The sequence below is a fragment of the Pygocentrus nattereri genome, chromosome 4, assembly GCF_015220715.1.
Source record: "Pygocentrus nattereri isolate fPygNat1 chromosome 4, fPygNat1.pri, whole genome shotgun sequence".
NCBI lineage: Eukaryota > Metazoa > Chordata > Actinopteri > Characiformes > Serrasalmidae > Pygocentrus > Pygocentrus nattereri.
This window is the reverse complement of record NC_051214.1, coordinates 20492789-20514830: the sequence shown is the minus strand read 5'-3', so window position 1 is coordinate 20514830 and position 22042 is coordinate 20492789. Positions and strand designations below refer to the sequence as shown.

At 45.4% G+C, this 22042-nt stretch overlaps 1 protein-coding gene and 1 pseudogene across 1 annotated transcript; one reads left to right on the top strand and one right to left on the bottom strand.

Annotated features, from left to right (window-relative positions):
• Positions 1–11357: 11357 nt before the first annotated feature.
• LOC108429316 lies at positions 11358–15376 on the bottom strand (annotated as a pseudogene).
• Positions 15377–17249: 1873 nt separating this feature from the next.
• On the top strand, positions 17250–19190 carry LOC108429314 (zona pellucida sperm-binding protein 4-like). The gene is made up of 8 exons (XM_037538186.1): positions 17250–17602; positions 17693–17880; positions 17968–18065; positions 18139–18296; positions 18374–18566; positions 18665–18812; positions 18887–18962; positions 19039–19190. The coding sequence occupies exons 1-8, from the start codon at positions 17272–17274 to the stop codon at positions 19170–19172; spliced, it is 1326 nt and encodes a 441-aa protein (XP_037394083.1). The 5' UTR covers positions 17250–17271; the 3' UTR covers positions 19173–19190.
• Positions 19191–22042: the final 2852 nt, after the last annotated feature.

Below are 22042 nucleotides of genomic sequence, written 5' to 3'. Positions count from 1 at the left end.
TGCCACTGTCCTTACCCCCTCATACAACACTGTCCAATAACCCTCATAAAACACACACACACACACACACACACACACACACACACACACACACACACAAAAGCAATTATAACAAGTCAACACTACAGCCCAAGAGCCAAATTAGAACAAAGTAAAAATCACAAAAAAACAAATAAACAGACAGAGAAACAAATTAGAAAAGGACAATATTACTAAGCAAACATAAAATAAACCAAAATTAAAGAAACAAAAACAGTCCTAAGCCAACCCATGGCAATACAGCAGGAATCTGAATCCCAAACGTAAACTCCAGACAAAACAGCAGCACCAGAGAGCTGGAGACACCAGCAAACAGTTCTGGCCAGAAGACCTGCAAAACACACAACAGCAGCTAAAATGGTCAACGCAAAATACTGTCCAGCTTACAAATTAACAGGGCGTATACCTACCAGCATACAGCACAACAGTCTCCCCCGCAGGAAGGATAGGAACACAGGCCCCCCAGCCACAGCAAGTAGTAGCCACAGCGGCGCAGCACAGCCCTTATTCTTACTTAACTGCAAGTGAAACTGTGCCGGCAAAGCCGCAGAGCACCAACACCGGCAAGAACACCGCAAGCCAACGGCACTATAACAAACCGCGGAAGCGGATTAATGATTAAAACCCGCATTGGAAGCCTTCCATACAAAAACCCAAAAATACGGGTACCTTATACTCGTTGAAGAGTGAGCCAGAAAGGAGAATCAAATGCGTCCACGCCAAACACCGCCACGCTGGATGCCGTAGACCCGGAAGTAAAATGCCCCGAAAGGGAGAGGGGGGGGAACAACAGGTAGCGCACCTACAGGCAGCGTTCTCCTGCCCAGATATAGTGTGCCAAGGACCCGCCCAACAATTTAAAGTGGGTGTTTGTTAAACAGGAGGTGTAACAATTTAACCACCTCCTGCTACAAATACACACCATGTATAATGAAAGATAATGAAATTTCCTAAATTCTGTCTTAACTTTAAGATAAACCCCATAGTTTTGGAACCCCTAGGTCAAGGAGCAGATTTTTCCAGGTGATGACTGTGAAAGTCTGCCATCAAACCAGGGTCCAATACATCCCAGGGAGGAACCCAACACTGCTCCTCAGGGCCGTATCCCACCCAGTCCACAAGGTATTGGAGTATAGCTCCACCTCTCCGGGAGTCCGGCAGTCTACAGACGACAAACACAGGCAATCCGTCAATCTCCTCCTGAGGGGGCGGTGTGACGTCCAGCATAGCCTCATCCAGGAAGAAAGAACGTGAGACTCTGAACCTGGGGGGGCAAATCCAATTCATAAGTCAAAACATTAAGTTTAAGTACTTGTATTTAGGGAGTAACTTCCTACTTCCCTCAGAAGCTCTGAAATCCCTGGTAGAGGGCCACACTATCACCAGGCTGATAGATGGGGGTTTTGCATCTGTGGTGCTTGGCTTTTTCCTTATTCCTTTGTAGCACTTTCTTTATTCGCTGATCGGTTTCCTCCCAAATGCTCTCACTTCTCTGCATCCAGGCATCAACAGTGGGGGCATTAGTGATGGTGCCTGTCCGTGGCACCAGCAAAGGCTGGTAACCCAGCACACACTCAAAAGGAGAAATGCCTGTAGCAGAACTAATAAAAGAGTTTTACACCATTTCTTCCCATAAAAGAAACTTAGACCAGTCTGGGGAGTTGTTAAAATAAAAGGAAGGAACTTCGCTCACATTGTCCATTAGATTGTGGATGATACCCAGATGTCAGACTGATTGAAACTCAAAAAACTTTGATGCTCAAAAAATGCAGACTATTTACTAAGGCCTTTTCAATTTCTTCATCTGTGTCCCTTTGAATGGCAGATACAGACACTCTGGGTGGCAAGATAGGTTCAGGGTCAGAAGGTGCAGAAATTGAAGAATCTGATTGGTGCATATGGGACAAAGCATCTGTTTTGGTTTTCTTTGAGCCAGGACGGTATGTAATGTTGAAGATGAACCTAGCAAAGAATAGGGACCAAACAGCTTGATGGGCATGCAGTCATTTAATGTCACATAGATGTTCTAGATTTTTGTGATCAGTGAGATTGAGAAACGTCTGCTTAGCTCCCTCTGACCAATGACGCCATTCCTCCAACGCAAGTTTAACTGCTAAAAGTTTGCGGTCATTAATACTATAGTTTGTTTCAATGGGTGTTAACTTGTGTTGTGTGAGTAGAAAGCTATCAGGTGGAGTTTTAAAGGGTTACTGAAACGTAAGCCTCGAATGAAATGGCAAAAGAAATGAGAAAAACCCAAGAATTGCTGGAGCTCTAACTGATGATGATGTGGGCCAATTCAGCATTGCATCTACCTTTTTATCATCCATAATGACCATATTGGAAATGATGATATAACCCAGGAATGAAACTGATTGTAAGTGGATTTCACACTTTTCTCCTTTTATGTACAAGCTGTCTAAGAGTTTCTGTTGGACTGCCTGAATGTGACTAATGTGTGACTTGAGATCTGGGGAGTACACAAGAATGTCATCAATATAGGCTATGGCAAATTTTCCCAACATCTCTGAGGACATTATCGATAAATGCTTGTAAGACAGGGGGCAAGAGAGTGCCCAAAAGTTATTACAAGATACTCATAGTGCCCCCTGGTGGTCACAAAGCCTGTATTCCATTCATCTCCTCCTTTGACACGCATGAGGTTGTAAGCATTCCTCAATTTGTGGTTGGTTAGTGTAGTGGTTAACACCTTTGCCTTCTACGCTGTAGACTGGGGTTCAATCCCCCACCAGGGCAAGCACCCTACACTATACCAATAAGGGTCCTTGGGCAAGACTCCTAACGCCTACCTGTGTAAAATGATCAAATTGTAAGTCGCTCTGGATAAGAGCGTCAGCAAAATGCCGTAAATGTAATTCAAGTTTAGTGAAATATTGGGTGTGGATATGATTTTGTGATTTGGTTCACAGCTCTGTGATCAGGGCATGGGCAGAGACCATCCTTATTTTTTAACAAAGAAGCCTGATGCTACTGGGGATGTAGAGGGTCAGATAAAACCCTGATCAAGAGCTTCTTGGACATAAATATCCATGGCTAGTTCTTCCTCTGGGTAAGGGGATAGACGTGTGACTTGGGGACTACAGCGTTCTCTATAAGGTCAATGGCACAGTCATATAGTATGCATGGGGGTAGTTTTGCGGCATTGTCTTTGCTAAACACCTCCTTGAGGTCCATGTATTCAGGTGGAATTGGTTACATTGTCATTCTGGGGGCTTTTAATGGATGCGGAACTGACAGACAAGCTGGGAGAAGAGACAGTTCAGGTAGCTGAATTGAGACCATTTCTCGTTCTGACTGAAAATAAGGGGATTATGTTTTTCTAACCAGGGTAGACCTAGAATAAGTTTAAACTCTGTTCTATGACTAAAAGGGCAAGATTTTCTGAATGAAGAGCACTAATTTAGATGAGTAGAGGCTGGGTCTTAAATGCAATGGCTCCTACATGGGCTCCGTCCAGTGCAGCTGCTCACAGTGTCATTGGCAGGTTTTCTGTAGGAATGTGTCATTTAACGAGGCAGGAATGGATTAAGTTTCCTTCAGCTCTGGAAGGAAACAAGGGCTAAAACAACAGACACTTGGCAGTAGACAATGACAGGCAATGAAAACATGGAAAACAATCCCTTTGTGGGAACACACATTAGTATTCTCCATGTGCTTTCCAGGGGTCAGTGCAGAGTTTTTGGGCAGCCTGGTCCTGCAGTCCTGTATAAAATGACCAGCACAACCACAGGACAAACAGAGGCCGCCTCTCCTCCTTAGATAGACAGGAGGAGTCACATTGCATGGGTTCTTCTCTTTCTTCATGAGTCAGGTGTGTAGGGGTAATTCGGATTTTCACAAATGTTGTTTCCAGGATTGTCAGTTTGTTTCCTGCCACAATTATTCAGCAGCTTATCGAGGCAAATGGAGAGGGTTATTAACTGGTCTAAGGAAAGGTCCTCATCTCTGCATGACAGTTCTGTTAGAATGTCTACATTAAGTCCCTGGCAGAACATAACCAGTAGTGCTGCTTTGTCCCATCCACTACTAGAAGCTAGCATGCAGAACAAAGCATATTCTACTACTGAGCAAAGCTTGGCAAAGCTTGGTAAACATTTCACCACTGACTTGTCCTTCATAGGGGTGAACAAAATTTTAAATTCTATTAGAAATTGGCTAAAAGACAGGTTGTGAGTATGTAACCAACTTGCGGTGGCCCATTCTAAAGCCTTATCTCACACACAAGATATCAAAAAGGAGATTTTGGCTTGGCAAGCGCTAACAAGTGAATTGTTAAAGATGGAACACTCAAGCGAAAAAAACAGCACTTATCAGGGTTGCCATCAAATTTATCTGGTTTACTGACTGGAAAAATAGCGCTTGAGTTCACAGTTGAACTTGGACTAAAGGGACTCACAACCAGTTCTGCTGGGTTGAGGCTCTGAAGTTGGGTGGTGAGATCCTTCATGCTGTTAACCAGAAGCGCAATCTAGGTTTGTTGTTCTGACTTTTGGTGAGGGAATGAGTTAGCCCTGCTAACACGTGTTGATGTCACCCGAGTAGATGTCCTTGCTCATTCAGAGCTTTCTGCATGGCTGAAGAGGTATTTTGCAATACAACAGACTGACACAGACGCTCACAGATAAAAAGTGAATGAGAGGCTTTACTAATACAAACAGAATCTACAATCATAGTCAGGTCACAGGTAATGGTCAAATCCAGAAAAAAAAAACAACATAAACAAAAACACATACAATACTAGGCAAAAAGTCCAAAAGAGATCAACCAAAAGGCAGGTTAAAAACGAGACAAAACAGAAATTAACAGTCAGAAATAACACTCAGTAACGAGCCTGGGCTTTAAGCTAAACTAATCAAAGAAGACCAGGTGTTACTGATCAGTACTCTGGGGAACTGGAGCACTGAATGGAGTGTGAGAGTGAGTCTGGAGTCACTTGATCTCCCAGGGGAGTCCAAAGAGAGTTCAGAGCCAAAGGGAGTTGTGACACATATTTCAATGTTCATTCAGCATATATCAAAGTTCACTGTATATTGCTGCTGTTGCAACAAAACCACATATCTCCATTTTTGTCGATTTTCAGTTTTTGACATAATTTGAAAATTCGTGTTGACCTTTATATTATGTGTAAATTTCATGATGGATGAACCAAAATAAATGGCCAAAAATTACTCAATAAAAAGTCCCTTGACTTACATTGAAAGTAATGTGTGTTTTTTCCTTCTCCTGTTACCATTTTGGAGATACGAGGTTTTCCTCTGACAGCAGCGATATATATCAAAGTTCATTCCATATATATCAATTTTCATTACATACATTCAAATGCTGCCCCCGTGACCCGAACCCCGGAGAAGCGGAAGATAATGGATGGATGGATGGATATATATATATATACAATGAATTTTGATATGTTCATTGCATATATATCAATGTTCATTCCATGTGTCAATGTCCATCAATCCATCCATCCATCCACTATCTTCCGCTTCTCCGGGGTTCGGGTCGCGGGGCAGCATCCTAAGCAATGAGGTCCAGACCTCCCTTTCCCCAGCCACTTCCATTAGCTCCCTGGGGGGATTCCGAGGTGGTCCCAGCCCAGCTGGGCAATATAGTCACGGCAGCCTGTCCTGGGTCTTCCCCGGGGTCTCCTCCTGGGTGGACTTGCCTGTGACACCTCCTGAGGGAGACGTCCAGGAGGCATCCTAACCAGATGCCCGAACCACCTCAGCTGGATCCTCTCGACGTGGAGAAGCAGCGGCTCTACTCCGAGTCCCTCCCGGATGACCAAACTTCTCACCCTATCTCCAAGGGAGAGTCCAGACACCCTGCGGAGGAAACTCATTTCGGCCGCTTGTATTCGCGATCTCATTCTTTCGGTCATTACCCAAAGCTCATGACCATAGGTGAGGGTGGGAACATAGATCGACCGGTAAATCGAGAGCCTTGCCTTATGGCTCAGTTCTTTCTTTACCACAACACACCGGTAAAGAGCCCGCATCACTGCTGACCCAGCACCAATCTGCCTGTCAACCTCCCGCTCCCTTTTACCATCACTCGTGAACAAGATCCCGAGATACTTAAACTCCTCCACTTGAGGCAAGAGCTTATCCCCGACTCAGAGAGGGCTCTCCACCCTTTTCTGCCTGAGAACCATGGCCTCGAATTTGGAGGTATTGATTCTCATCCCGGCCGCTTCACACTCGGCTGCAAACCGATCCAGTGAAAGCTGAAGTTCACAGCCTGATGTCCCCAATAGTGCCACATCATCTGCAAACAGCAGCGATGTGACATTGAGGTCACCAAACCGGACACCCTCCATCCCCTGACTGCGCCTAGAAATTCTATCCATGAAAATTATGAATAGAATAGAATAGAATATGAATAGAATCTGTGACAAAGAGCAGCCCTGACAGAGTCCAACTCTCACTGGGAATGAATCTGACTTACTGCCAACCATGCAAACCAAACTCCTGCTTTGTTTGTACAGGGCCTGAATGGCTTGTAGCAAGGAGCCATGTACCCTGTACTCCCGAAGTACCTCCCACAGAATACCCCGGGGAACACAGTCGAATGCCTTCTACAGATCCACAAAGCACATGTGGACTGGTTTGGCAAACTCCCATGAACCCTCCAGAATCCTGGAGAGGGTGAAGAGTTGGTCCAGTGTTCCCCTGCATAGACCTTGAGGAGTGTGATTCCCCTGTAGTTGAAACACACCCTCTGGTCTCCTTTTTAAAAAGAGGCACCACCACCCCAGTCTGCCAATCCAGTGGCACCACCCCCGATGTCCATGCAATGTTGAAAAGGAATGTCAGCCAAGACAGCCCCACAACATTCCAGAGCTTTGAGGAACTCCGTACGGATCTCATCCACCCCTGGAGCCTTGCCACCAATGAGCTTTTTAACTACCTTAGTGACTTTGGCCTCAGTAATGGACAAGCCTATTCCAATGTCCCCAGACTCTGCCTCCTCACTGGAGAACGTCAGTGGGATTGAGAAGGTCCTCAAAGTATTCCTTCCACCGCCCAGTGATGTCTTCAGTCGATGTCAACAGCACACCATCTCCACTATATACAGTGCTAGTGGCACACTGCTTTCCCCTTCTGAGTCGCCTGACGGTTTGCCAGAATCTTTTCGGAGCCGACTTAAAGTCACTTTCCAAGGCCTCACCAAAGTCCTCCCACACCCGGGTTTTTGCCTTGGCGACGACTGAAGCTGCAGATTGCTTGGCCTGTCGATACCTGCCAGCTGCCTCTGGTGTCCCACAGGCCAACCATGCCCGGTAGGACTCTTGACGGCGTCTCTCACCTGTGGTGTCCACCACCAGGTTCAAGGATTACCACCCCAACAGACACCAACTACCTTGCGGCCACAGCTACAGTCAGCCACTTCAACAATGGAGGAGCGGAACATGGCCCATTCTGAGTCAATGTCCACACCTGCCCACTGCCTCTCACCATGGGCAACTCCAGAAAAGAATAAAGCAGCCCCTCTCAAGGAGATTGGACCCAGAGCCAAAGCTGTGTGTTGAGGTGACCCCGACTATATCTAGCCGGTATCTCTCAACCTCGTGGACCAATTCAGGCTCCTTCCCCACCAGGAGGTAACATTCCAAGTTCCAAAAGCCAGTTTCAGCAACCGAGGATCAGAACGCCAAGGCCCATGCCTTTGGACACTGCCCAATCCACAAAGCACCGAACCCCTACTTCTGCCCCTCCCATCTGTGATGGGTCGATAGGGGGAATCATGTGACTCCTTCAGGCTGGGCCTGGCCGAGCACCATAAGTAAATGCCCAGCCACCAGATGCTCACTGGCGAGCCCCTCCCCCAGGCCTGGCTCCAGGGTGGGGTCCCGGTAACCCTGATCTGGGCAGGGTACACAAGTCCTGTTTTATTTTTATTTTCATAAGGGTAATTATGGATTACATTTTGTCTGACCTGTCACCTAGGACCAGTCTGCCCTGGGAGACCCTACCAGGAGCTTTTGCTCCAGACAAAATAGCTCCTAGGATCATTCAAGCACGCAAACCCCTCCACCATGATACAGTGGTGATCCATGGAGAGGATGTCAATGTTCAATCCATATGTATCAAAGTTCATTCCATATATATATATATATCAAAGTTCATTGTACAGGGTTAGTCAAAAGTCACAGAACACCGTTTTATTTTATTTTATTTTTTATTCTATTCTGCATCTTTTATCTATAAGCAAATGTGTATACTGAGAAAATCCACAACAAACACCACCAACAGGACGGCATCGTGGAGGTTTGTGATAGCATAAAAAATCAAATAAAAAATCAAATTTGACTCACCCTGTATATATATATATATATATATATATATATATATATATACTGCTCAAAAACTAAAGGGAACACTTAAACAACACAATATCCATCCATCCATCCATCCATTTTCCAAGCCGCTTCTCCGTCAGGGTCGCGGGGACAACACAATATAACTCCAAGTAAATCAAACTTCTGTGAAGTCAAACTGTTCACTTAGGAAGCAACACTGATTGACAATCAATTTCACAGCTGTTGTGCAAATGGAACAGACAACAGGTGGAAATTATTGGCAATTAGCAAGACACACTCAATAAAGGAGTGGTCCTGCAGGTGGGGACCACACACAACTTCTCAGTACCTATGCTTTCTGGCTGATGTTTTGGTCACTTTTGAATGTTGGTGGTGCTTTCACACTCATGGTAGAATGAGATGGACTCTACAACCCACACAAGTGGCTCAGGTAGTGCAGCTCATCCAGGATGGCACATCAATGCGAGCTGTGGCAAGAAGGTTTGCTCTGTCTGTCAGTGTAGTGTCCAGAGGCTGGAGGCGCTACCAGGAGACAGGCCAGTTCACCAGGAGACATGGAGGAGGCCGTAGGAGGGCAACGACCCAGCAGCAGGACTGCTACCTGTGCCTTTGTGCAAGGAGGAACAGGAGGAGCACTGCCAGAGCCCTGCAAAATAACCTCCAGAAGGCCACAAATGTGCATGTGTCTGTCCATGAGGATGGTATGAGGGCCCTACGTCCACAGATGGGGTTGTGCTTGCAACCCAACACCATGCAGGATGCTTGGCATTTGCCAGAGAACACCAGGATTGGCAAATTCGCCACTGGCACCCTGTGCTCTCCACAAATGAAAGCAGGTTCACACTGAGCACATGTGACAGAGTCTGAAGATGCCATGGAGAACAATCTGCTCCCTGCAACATTCTTCAGCATGACCGGTTTCGCAGGGGGTCAGTAATGGTGTGGGGTGGCATTACTTTGGAGGGCCGCACAGCCCTCCATGTGCTCACCAGAGGTAGCCTGACTGCCATTAGGTACCAAGATGAAATCCTCAGACCCCTTGTGAGACCATATGCTGGTGCAGTTGGCCCTGGGTTCCTCCTAATGCAGGACAATGCTAGACCTCATGTGGCTGGAGTGTGTCAGCAGTTCCTGCAAGATGAAGGCATTGAAGCTATGGACCGGCCCGCCCGTTCCCCAGACCTGAATCTGATTGAGCACATCTGGGACATCATGTCTCGCTCCATCCACCAACGCCACGTTGCACCACAGACTGTCCAGGAGTTGGCCACCTCATCAGGAACATGCCCAGGTGTTGTAGGGAGGTCATACAGGCACGTGGAGGCCACACACAATACTGAGCCTCATTTTGACTTGTTTTAAGGACATTCCATCAAAGTTGGATCAGCCTGTAGTGTGTTTTTCCACTTTAATTTTGTGTGTGTGACTCCAAATCCAGGCCTCCATTCGTTAATAAATTTGATTTCCATTGTTTTTTGTGTGATTCTGTTGTCAGCACATTCAACTTTGTACAGAACAAAGTATTCAATGAGAATATTTCATTCATTCAGATCTAGGATGTGTTATTTGAGTGTTCCCTTTATTTTTTTGAGCAGTGTATATACATACAACACCAATTCCAATGAAGTTGGGACATTGTGTAAAACATAAATAAAAACAGAATATGATGATTTGCAAATCATTTTCAACCTATATTCAATTAAATACACTACAAAGACAAGATACTTAATGTTCAAACAGATAAACCTTATTGTTATTTGCAACTATTCACTCATTTTGAATTTGATGCCTGCAACATGTTCCAAAGAAGTTGGGACAGGGGCAACAAAAGACTGGGAAAGGTGAGAAATGCTCAAAAAACTTAATTGGAAACAGATGAGTGTCATGATTGGGTATAAAGGGAGCATCCCTGAAAGGCTGTCATTCACAAGCAAGCATGGGGCAAGGTTCACCACTTTGTGAACAACTGCATGAGCAAATAGTCCAACAGTTTAAGAACAACGTTTCTCAACGTGCAATTGCAAGGAATTTAGGGATTTCATCATCTACAGTCCATAATATCATCAAAAGATTCAGAGAATCTGGAGAAATCTCTGCAAGTAAGCGGCAAGGCAGAAAGCCAACAATGAATGCCCGTGACCTTCGATCCCTCAGGCGGCACTGCATTAAAAACCAACATCATTCTGTAATGGATATTACCACATGGGCTCAGGAACACTGAGTCTGCCATGCAAAGCGAAAGCAACATATCAACAACACCCAGAAACGTCGCTGGCTTCTCTGGGCCCAAGCTCATCTGAGATGGGCTGATGCAAAGTGGAAAAGTGTCCTGTGGTCTGATGAGTCCACATTTCAAATTGTTTTTGGAAATCATGGACGTCGTCTCCTCCAGGCCAAAGAGGAAAAGGACTGTCTGGATTGTTATCAGTTCAAAGGTCAAAAGCCAGCATCTCTTATGCTATGGGGGTGTGTTGGTGCCCATTGTTATGTTGCTCCCTTATAGTGTAACAAAGTAAACATTATTACTCGACACACAGAGCACGAAGGATAACTTCTTGTTGGATCACTCACTAGTTTATTCGACTATATGGTGGCTATGGTTACATTTAGAATCCCTATACCCTAGTGGTGGTCCGCCCCCCCCTGGTGGTAAGTATTGGTAGGACATCTCTCAGGTTCATACATAACATATCTCCTCCCCACTAAGATTCGTTGTCCATAACAAAAACATTCTTCTGAAACTTACAGTATATTTCCTTTAAATGACATAAGTTTATATAAAATACATTAAAATATATATATAAACTACCTGAGATTATTTCTTTCTTTACTTCTCAATAACATTAACAAGAAATAGGTGAGTATATTATGGCTTATAATCACTACAGAGTTCCAAACTCAACCATTAAACAACATTCTGCAAAGGCAACATTCTTGAACATTCTTCAACATTCCCTTTTTTTTTTTTTTTTTAAGTTCACTGATCTCCGTAACGTACTGGCGGACGTGTGATCCTCACAGGATATCGCCGTACAGTCCCTGTTGTCTCAGAACGACCTGTGTGTGTCATTTCTGTGGACTGTGGTGTCTTGGGTGGTGTATGTGTTGTGTGTGGAATTGTATCAATATCCTCCTTCTGTTGAGGTGTACTTGGGTCAAGTGTGGTACCAGGTGTGGTTGTCTGTGGTAGTGACAGTGGACAACTCACAGTCTCTGGTGGGTCTGACTCGGGCCGAGTCAGCAACTGGTCCACATGACGCTTCCACACCCCTTGTGTTCCCACATTTACCTTGTAGGACACTGGTCCGGTCTTCTCGATCACCACAGCTGGCATCCACTTATCCTCCCCCTTCCTATAATCACGCACGAGCACTGGCTCACCAACTGCAAACTGTCTCTGTTTGGAGTGCAGCCAGCGTCGCTGCTGTTGATCCTCCTGCGACTGGTGCACTGCTCTAGCCACACTGGGTTTCAGGAAATCCAGTCGAGAACGCAGCTTGCGTCCAATGAATAGCATTGCAGGGCTTTCTCTGGTTGTTGCATGAGGAGTGTTGTGGTAGGACAGGAGGAACGTATCTAGACGCTGTTGCAGTGGTGTAGTTCCTCTGGAAGATTTCAGAGCGTGCTTGAAGGTTTGCACAAAGCGCTCTGCCAAGCCATTGGAGGCAGGATGGTACGGTGCTGAGCGAATGTGTTTGACTCCATTGGCTTTCAGAAACGTGCTGAATTCTTCAGAGCAGAACTGAGGGCCGTTGTCGCTTACAAGGCTGTGTGGAATGCCATAGCGACTAAAAAGTCCCCTAAGCACTTGAATGGTTTTGCTGGATGTGGTGCTATCCATGATGTGTATCTCGGGCCATTTGGAGTGGGCATCCACTACGACCAGGTACATGTGCCCTTCAAATGGACCGGCAAAGTCCACATGTATCCGTTCCCAGGGACTGGATGGCCACATCCAAGGGTGTAAGGATACTAGGCCAGGGTCTTTCTGTACTCGTTGACATGAGTGGCATGACTTTGCTTGGTGTTCGATCTGGGAGTCGATGCCGGGCCACCAAACGTAGCTACGAGCTAAGCTCTTCATCCTCACTACACCTGGGTGTGCTGAGTGTAGCTCTGTCAGCACCCGGGGCGCAGTTTGGGTGGCACAATCACTCTCAAACCCCACATGAGGCATCCGTGCTGCACAGTGAGCTCATGGCGGCGCTGGAGGTAGTGTGACAGCTCGTCTCCTGCGTCCTTTGAAGTGGGAAAACGTCCAGTGGTGACCATTTCCATGACACGGGACAGGGTGGAGTCAGACATGGTATGTCGCTTGATCTCAGCGTTGCTGACTGGTAAAGTGTCCAACTGTGACGTGTAGAACACCTCCACTGCACCTTGTTTCTCACTGGGGGCATGAGGGAGCGGTAACCTCGACAGTCCATCAGTGTTGGCATGTAGGGCCCCTTTCCTGTACTCGATGGTGTAATTGTGAGCGGAGAGCAGGAGCGCCCAGCGTTGCATGCGAGCTGCAGCCATGGATGGTGTGCTTTTCACTGGACTGAGGATGGTTGTGAGCGGGCGATGGTCAGTGAGCAGAGTGAATGTATTGCCGTAAAGATACTGGTGGAACTATCGTACTCCAAAGACTATTGCTAATGCCTCCCTCTCGATCTGAGCGTAGTTTTGTTCTGCTTTGCTGAGCGTTCTGGATGCATAGGCGATGGGTTTTTCTTCACCATCTGGCATGACATGAGAGAGAACAGCTCCGACCCCAGAGGGTGAAGCGTCGCAAGCAAGGCGGAGAGGCAGCTCAGGGTTGAAGTGTGTGAGCACCTCTTGTGCCACCAGGAGTGCTTTGGCTTTCTGGAATGCTGATGCACATGCTGACGTCCACTGCCATTTTCTCTCTTTGTTCAGCAGTTGGTTCAACGGCTTAAGCACAGTGGCCAGGTCAGGGATGAACCGTCCATAGTAGTTAAGCATTCCTAGGAAAGATCGCAGTTGACTCACATCGCCTGGTGCCGGTGCGTCTATGATGGCGCGTACCTTCTCCGGTGACTTGTGGAGCCCAGCAGCGTCGATGATGTGGCCCAGGTATTCCACGGACTCCTGGAAGAAGAGACATTTCTCTTGCTTGAGGTGCAAGCCATATTCCTCTAGCCTGCTGAGTACTGCATCCAGGGTTTTCAGGTGTGTCTGCTTGTCAGGACCACTGACAAGTATGTCATCCAGGTAGCAGTGAGTGTGTGGCAGCCCGAGGAGTACCTGGTCCATGGCCTTCTGGAACAAGGCGGGCGATGACGCTACCCCAAACGGCAAACGACTGAAACAGAAGAGTCCTTTTTGTGTTGAGATGGTCAGCAACTTCTTGGAACTCTCTTCTACTTCCATCTGCAGATATGCATTGGAAAGATCCAGCTTGCTGAAGTGTTGACCTCCAGCGAGGGAAGCAAACAAGTCCTCAATACGTGGAATTGGGTACTTGTCGATGCAGAGAGCTGGGTTGAGGGTGACTTTGAAGTCCCCGCAGAGTCTCACGGTGCCGTCCTTCTTGTTCACAGGCACCACTGGTGTCGCCCAGTCACTATGCGCCACAGGTGAGATGACACCAAGCTCTGTGAGGTGTTTCAGCTCTGCTTCCACTCGCGGTCGGAGAGCATATGGCACGTTGTGTGGTGGGCAGAATTTGGGGACACTGTTTGGTCTGAGAGTGAGCCGGGCTTTCACTCCCTTCATGGTGCCTAACTGATCGGAGAAAACAGCAGAGTGTCTCTTTAACACGGTCTCTAAGCTGTTTGTCTGTGTGTGCTCAATTACATGTACAGTCTTTACGTCTCTCCAATTCAGTTGAATGGCTCTCAGCCACTCCCTGCCAAACAATGGTGGAGCATCCACCTTCACCACATACAGTGGCAAGACAGCCTGTTGCTTGTCCAATGCCACTTGCACCTTAATGACTCCTTCTGGTGCCAAAGCCTCTCCTGTGTATGTCTTTAGCATGATATCAGTAGGTTGCAGAGGAAGTTTGTGCAGCTTTCGCTTGTACAGTTCAAAAGGAATCAATGACACTGCTGCCCCTGTATCCAATTCCATCTCCATTTTCTTTCCATCGACTTTTGGCACTACTGATATGCGTGAATATTTCCCTTTCTGAGACACTGCATACAGTCCCAAGTCACTGTCACTATCCGATTTCGTCCCTTCACTTTCACTTTCATTCGCGTCGACGTGATGAATATTTTTCTTCCTATCTTTCACGCTGCGTTTGTGTGTATGGCTTTTCTGTTCAGGCTTTCCCTCTTTGTGTTTACGTTCTCTTTCGTGACTGCATTTTGATTTACTCCTGCACATTCGTTTCGTGTGGCCCTTCCTCCTGCACTGGTGACATTCGCGATCTTTGTACCAGCAGTCATCATCACTATGATTTCCCTTCCCACAGCGGCGGCATGTTTCACCTTGCGAAAACACAGCGTTCACTTTCAGGGAATGACTTAACTGCTGTACGTCGCGTGCTGCTGTTTCTGCTGACACTGCATGTTCCACTGCTTTCTTGAACGTGAGCTTGTCCTCAGTCAGAAGGCGTTTCTGCACAGCTTCGCACTTTAATCCGCAATCAAATCTGTCTCTCAGAGTGTCCTCTAGGTAACCTCCGAACTCGCAGTGTTCTGATAGCTTTTTGAGCACTGCTACATACTGCGCTACCGTTTCTCCTTCCCCCTGGTTACGCTTGTGGAACCTGAACCTTTCGGCTATAACAAGCGGTTTCGGCGTGAAGTGATCTCTAAGCACAGTCACAACCTGTTCGTAAGTCTTAGTGCCAGGTGCCACGGGAGCTACTAAACTACGAAGCAGTCCATACGTTTTAGGTCCCATAACACTAAAGAGTATTGAAACCTTCTTAGCCTCAGGAATGTCATTAGCCTCCACATAATGCTCAAAACGTTCAATATACGTTGCCCATTGCTCACCAGACTCATCAAAAACATCCATATGTCCATATATTCCAGCCATCATGCGTCTTTCTGTGATTACTTGTACTGTAGATGAACTTGAAGCCCTTGATGTCGTTGAATCCGTTGACGTAGCACTAGCTGTTCTCGAGGCATCCGATAATGGTTGGCTCATAGTTGATTAGCACATTAGCTATTCAAGAACGCGGGTGTTCATTCCGGTCTAAAACTCACTCAAAGCTGACTAAACGTTCACTGCCAGTCGATGAGAACTATTCCGAAATACACAACTTGTCGCCAATTTATGTTATGTTGCTCCCTTATAGTGTAACTAAGTAAACATTATTACTCGACACACAGAGCACGAAGGACAACTTCTTGTTGGATCACTCACTGGTTTATTCGACTATATGGTGGCTATGGTTACATTTAGAATCCCTATACCCTAGTGGCGGTCCGCCCCCCCGGTGGTAAGTATTGGTAGGACATCTCTCAGGTTCATACATAACACCCATGGCATGGGTAACTTGCACTTCTGTGAAGGCACCATTAATGCTGAAAGGTACATACAGGTTTTGGAGCAACATATGCTGCCATCCAAGCAGCGTCTTTTTCAGGGACGTACCTGCTTATTTCAGCAAGACAATGCCAAGCCACATTCTGCACATGTTACAACAGCGTGGCTTCGTAGTAAAAGAGTGCCAGTACTAGACTGGCCTGCCTACAGTCCAGACCTGTCTCCCATTAAAAATGTGTGGCGCATTATGAAGCACAAAATACAACAACGGAGACCCCGGACTGTTGAACAACTGAAGTTGTACATCAAGCAAAAATGGGAAATTATTCCACCTACAAAGCTTCAACAATTAATGTCCTCAGTTCCCAAATGCTTATTGAGTGTTGTTAAAAGGAAAGGTGATGTAACACAGTGGTAAACATGCCCCTGTCCCAAATTCTTTGGACTGTGTTGCAGGCATCAGATTCAAAATGAGTGAATATTTGCAAACAACAATAAAGTTTAGCCGTTTGAACATTAAATATCTTATCTTTGTAGTGTATTCAATTGAATATAGGTTGAAAAGGATTTGCAAATCATCATATTCTGTTTTTATTTAGGTTTCACATAACATCCCAACTTCATTGGAATTGGGGTTGTATATAATCAATTTTCATTATATAAACAGCAATCACGCATAACATTATGACCACCTCCTTGTTTTTACAATCATTGTCCATTTTATCAGCTCCGCTTACTCTATAGGTGCACTTTGTAGTTCTAAAGTTACAGAATATAGTCCATCTGTTTCTCTGCATACTTTGTTAGCCCTATTTTATGCTGTCCTTCAGTGGTCAAGACCACCAAGGTCAGTAGATGTAAAATCAGTAGATGTAAAATCAGAGATGATTGCTCATCTGCTGCTGCACAGTTTGTGTTAGTCATCCTCTAGTCCTTCATCAGTGGTCATAAAATGCTGTTGACTAGATACTTTTGGTTGGTGGACTATTTTCAGTAAATGAATAAAAAATGTGTCAACAAGTGATATACATAAACATTTGAAGTATTCGATCAAATGCATTGCTGGAAAGTTTTTATCAAATGTTTCACACATTTTAAAAATAGCCTTGTCACAAGCAGGATACAAGAGCCACACATACAACAGTAGACTCTCACTGTTGTTTTAGATAAATGAAAAAATGGTTGGAATTTTTACACCAGTACAGACAGAGGCTTTCACATTCCATGCCTAAAAATGAAGAGATTGATCTTCATCCCAATTATCTCCGGAAGGTGTTCACAGCGCATAGCGTTCACAGGTTATAACTACACAGGGCTGGAAAACAATTGATGGCTAATAGAGTGGGAGGAGGGGCTTTTCAGTATTAGGAGGGAAAAGAGAATAAAAAGGTGAATGTAGTAGTAGAAAGCTACTTGTTGGCATAAGTGGTTTGGAGACAATGCTAAAAATGTGGGTTAGTATAGCTTTTGCAGCTCTGTTTGTGCCCTTGAACTGTTTCTGCATTACAGAAGCACCTCTGTGGAGTCCACAAGCAGCAAAGTGGCCTCTCCCTCACTTTCCTGGGCCACGTGATCCTCCACAAGAAGCAAAGCAGCCTCTCCCTCACTTTCCTGGGCTACTTGATCCTCAACAACCAGTGGTCACTCCTCATATCTGTGGAGTGGATGATGTTGACAGGGTTCCTTGTGGCGAACCTGGTATAGATGCTGCTCAGTGTGGTGCTATAAACTGCTGTTTTGATGGGCAGCAGTGCTACTATGGGAGAACTGGTAAGAGTTTGTCTCGGTGTTGATTTTATGAACTTTCATTTCTAATGGTTAAAATGAAAACTACAAAACCTCTTCCCTTCTTGTTTCTAGTGACTGTCCAGTGCACGATAGATGGCCAGTTTGTGTTGGTGGTGGCCAGGGATACAACGCTACCCAGACTGAGCCTGGATTCAATCAGCCTGCTGGGAGGAAGTGACGCCCCCTGCAGTGCTGTTGATTCCAACGCTGACTTTGCTATCTACCAGTTTCCTGTAACTGCTTGTGGCACAAGAGCAATGGTTGGTTTGAGGTGTTCAGCTTTCAGGTGGGTGGGGCTTGTTTTGTATTGGTGCTCTCAATGTGTGCTATGTTTGTTCTTTCTCCAGGAGCTGGGTGGCTATGTGGTCTATGAGAACAAAATGTCCTCCTCCTATGAAGTTGGAGTGGGACCCCTTGGTGCCATCACAAGAGACAGCCACTATGAGTGAGTGGAAACCCAAGTCATGTAGTAGATGTTAGTTCAAGGGCTTCTGCTAATGTCTCCCTCCCTTTGCCAGGCTTTACTTCCAGTGTAGGTATGTTGATGCAACTGTTGCAGCACTGGCTGTTCAGCTTGCCTCAAATAATCCTCCTATGCCTGTAGCTGCTTCTGGACCCCTCATGGTAGAACTAAGACTAGGCAGTGGTCAGTGTGTGACAAAGGGCTGTATGCAAGGTAAGCTACTTCTGTCTGGACAGCTGTGAGCGTTTGTCTTGTCTCTGGTACCTACAATGAATTGTGGTTCTCAACAGCACAAGCGGCCTATACATCGTACTACGGTGATGCTGACTACCCTGTGACTAAGGTTCTGAGGGAGCCTGTGTATGTTGAAGTGCGTATATTGGGGAGGACGGATCCCAATATTGCGCTGGTCTTGGGACGTTGCTGGGCAACCTCTTCCCCTGACCCCTTCAGCATTCCTCAGTGGGAGCTTCTGGTGGATGGGTGAGTTGGATGCAGTGCAAGGGTGCTCAATCCAGGATTGGGTACCCCTGGTCTAGTGCTTTAATACAGGCATAGTGTTGACCTGGGGTTCTCCACAGGTGCCCATACCAGCATGACAGCTACCTGACTACTCCCATTCCAGTTGATGGGTCGTCTGGACTTCAGTTCCCCAGCCATTACAAGCGCTTTGTCCTGAAGATGTTCGCGTTTGTGGATCATGCCTCCATGGCTCCCTTGCAAGAGAAGGTAATGTTTCACTTCTGATAAGCTTGTTCATGAAGACAAGGGGGTTGTTGCTCAGTTTCTTGTTCTTTTTCCAGGTGTTCATCCACTGTAGTACATCAGTGTGTCAGTTAACTGCAGCTGACTCCTGTGAACCAAGATGCAGCAGGCAAAGTAAGTAGAATCTGTGTGGTGGAAGGTGTTCTCCCCCTCCCTGCTTGGACTCATTTCACTTTTTTCTGCCCCACAGGAAGAGATGTTGTCGCAGCAGGACGGAAGTCTTCTCATCAACTGACGGTAGTGTCTAGTGGGGAAGTCATCTTCACAGAGAAGGCTGAAACTGTACCACCTGAGCTTCAGGGAAATCCAAATCTTGTGGAATAAAAATATCGCCTTCACATACTGTGTAATGGGTCTTTGCCCTGACACTGGTGTATGATTTGGGTCCAGCAAGTTTCTTAAATGCTTCTCAAGGTGACTAGGTAACCCTGTAATAGATGGGTAAAGAAGCTGCCTTAGCTTTGAGCAAAGCCTAGGGTCTCAAAAGAATGTGGAGTAAAGGATATTGCTGCAAGTTGTGGCTTGACCCCATCCAGTGTACTGACACCTTGCTTCTTTGGTTTCCTTCTATAGTAGAAGGTTAAAGTAGCTAAAGAGCAAGTCTGTCTCCAAGCCAACAATCTCATAGATGATGGAGTAAATTTGCTTGGGAATGCTGCCTGAGGCCATTCTTTATTGACCTTCATTTGCTTTTTACATGGCTGAGGGGATTTGGGCACCTGGCTTTGGCAGTAATGGTGTTTATCTATTATATCCCAACTTATGGATTGGAATACAACTTTGCTGTTGTAACATGAGTAATTACAAACCTGAAATGTAATTGGCTAGCAGTTGGGTTTGTTTACCAAAAGAAGGTGGGTAAGGTTAAATGATTGGCCAAAGAAGAAAATGTGATCAAAATACCACTATCCCTCCTACCTTTTTAGCAATTCAGTTATGAGGTGGCAAGTCCTATACTAGCATTTGAAAACAAAATACTCTTTTCCACCAAGTTATTGCTGAATAGATGGGGCTTTAGAGCCTTTTTTCTTTAACAAAAACTCACCCAGTTGATGGAATGAACATAGTTGAAATACAATTAACTGCATGACATTAGCAAGAGATCTTGATATAGTATCTATGCAGACAGATTACACTATATTGCCCAAAGTATTCACTCACCCCTCCAAAGAATTGAATTTGGGTGTTCCAATCACTTCCATGGCCACAGGTGTGCAGACTGCTTCTACAAACATTTGTGAAAGAATGGGTCACTCAGGAGCTGCAGCGAAGTACTGTGACAGGATGCCACCTGTGCAACAAGTCCAGTTGTGATCTTTCCTTGCTACTAAATATTCCACAGTCAACTGTCAGCAGTATTATAACACTGGGGTTGTGTGTATTGTAGCGTTGTTCCTCAGTTACAGTGTGCGTTTACTATTTTGTGTCCTGCTCAGTGTTAGTGTGTTTGTCATCATAAAGAGTAGGGCAAGGAGTGACATACCTCAGTTTTCATTTGGCATGGTTTTCCTTTGCTCTCAAGAGTCTTTATCAAACAGAAATTATGGTCTCATCTGACTCTTCTTCTGCAGCATGTCAAATTATATTTCTATTGAAGCTACAGATGGGTGGAGCTTCAATTTCTATCAGCCACTCTCAGACCACTCTGTCCAAGGGATCACTGTGTATACATACTGGTGACTCTATCAGAATTCCCTTCCTTTAAGCTCCACCTGGAGTTTGTTGATGCCCATTTATTGACGCACGGTTTTTGTTGGCCATCCTCTGCCCTTCAACAGTGACTTTCATTCTCTTCAAGGGTTGGTCATGCGAGAGCTTGAAGGGCTTCTTGAAAGGTAGAATAAGACCTGCCGATGATGATTTGGCATGCGCGTTTCTGGAAAGTCTCAATCTGGTATGATTGAACCTGCGTATGTCAAAGTTAGATCAGAGATTGCCATTCCAGGTCTTCTTAGTATTCTCAAGAAATGAAGTCTGGTATTTGCTTTCTTTACAATAGCCTGTGTGGGATGGTCCTATTGTAAATCTGACTGAATCAAAACTCCAAGTACCTTGATAACTTTGCAAGATGGTAGCGGTTGTCTGGACAGGTAAAGGGGTGTAGGGGAAGTTGGGTTCTTCTTAAAAGTCACTGTCATGATGTTGCATTGGGTTGGCTTCAACATCATTTGACTACTATGGACCCTGTTGCCTAGATTATCCAGGGCTAGGAAAATAATAGACCCCAGTAATGTACCTTGTGCCACTCCTCCAGTAAGTTCTTACCAATCAGAGTCGTGTCGGGACTCAGAGCGCCCAGCCTTCCTACCCTGAGTCCCAGACGATGTGTAAAAAAAACATGCATGTTGCTTATCAGTTAATTCGAAATTAAGTTTTAGTGCTAAATTATTCTGTTCTCTAATGCAAAAAAGGTACTTAAAATCAAAAGATTTGAATAACGTTCTTGCAAAATACAAAACAGCAATACAGTCAAAAAGATTAAAAAGCATTCTTGCAGAAGATTAAGGAAAAATGAAAAGCCAAACTTCAGCCAGTGGTTCTTTTGAGGAAGGAGAGGACAAGGCTTTTTATTAAGTTTCAGGTGACAAGATGGCTCCCACAGCCAAAATGCAAACATCCAACACATTACATCAGGTTTTATAATGTTTTTCGAATATGCTCATTACCCCTCCCTGGGGTGATTTCTTCAGTCCTCCTCTCTGATCATCCTAGGGTTCCCATTGGCTATCATTATATTTGCTATGTTAAATTTGTACTTTTTGATACCTATATGCTTTGTCTGACAAGGACATTTTTTTAGGACTGTCCATATCGGGCCTTTTTAATTATTTAAGAGTTACGACCTGTCCTTACTCGCCGCTTATCTATTTCCTCACTAAAAGCTAGCTCTCTCTTACCGAACATCCAATATTTCTTACGTGCAGCTGTCCACTTATTTCTCATGGCTTTCTAAGCAGTGCCTGGCATGAACACCCCTCGCCTGAAAGCATTAGGCCTACCTTTTCTACCTAAGGCTGCCTGGGCCTTAGTTGCAATGACTCTATACTCTATTTGAATCATTTCTAAATTAATGATTGCTGCAAACCTTTTATTAATGATGACTCAAGGATATAGTTTATCAATAAAGTCCCTCGGTCGGAAGTCTGATACCGAACTCTTTGCCGATGGCCAGACACATAGCTACAGAGCCAAGG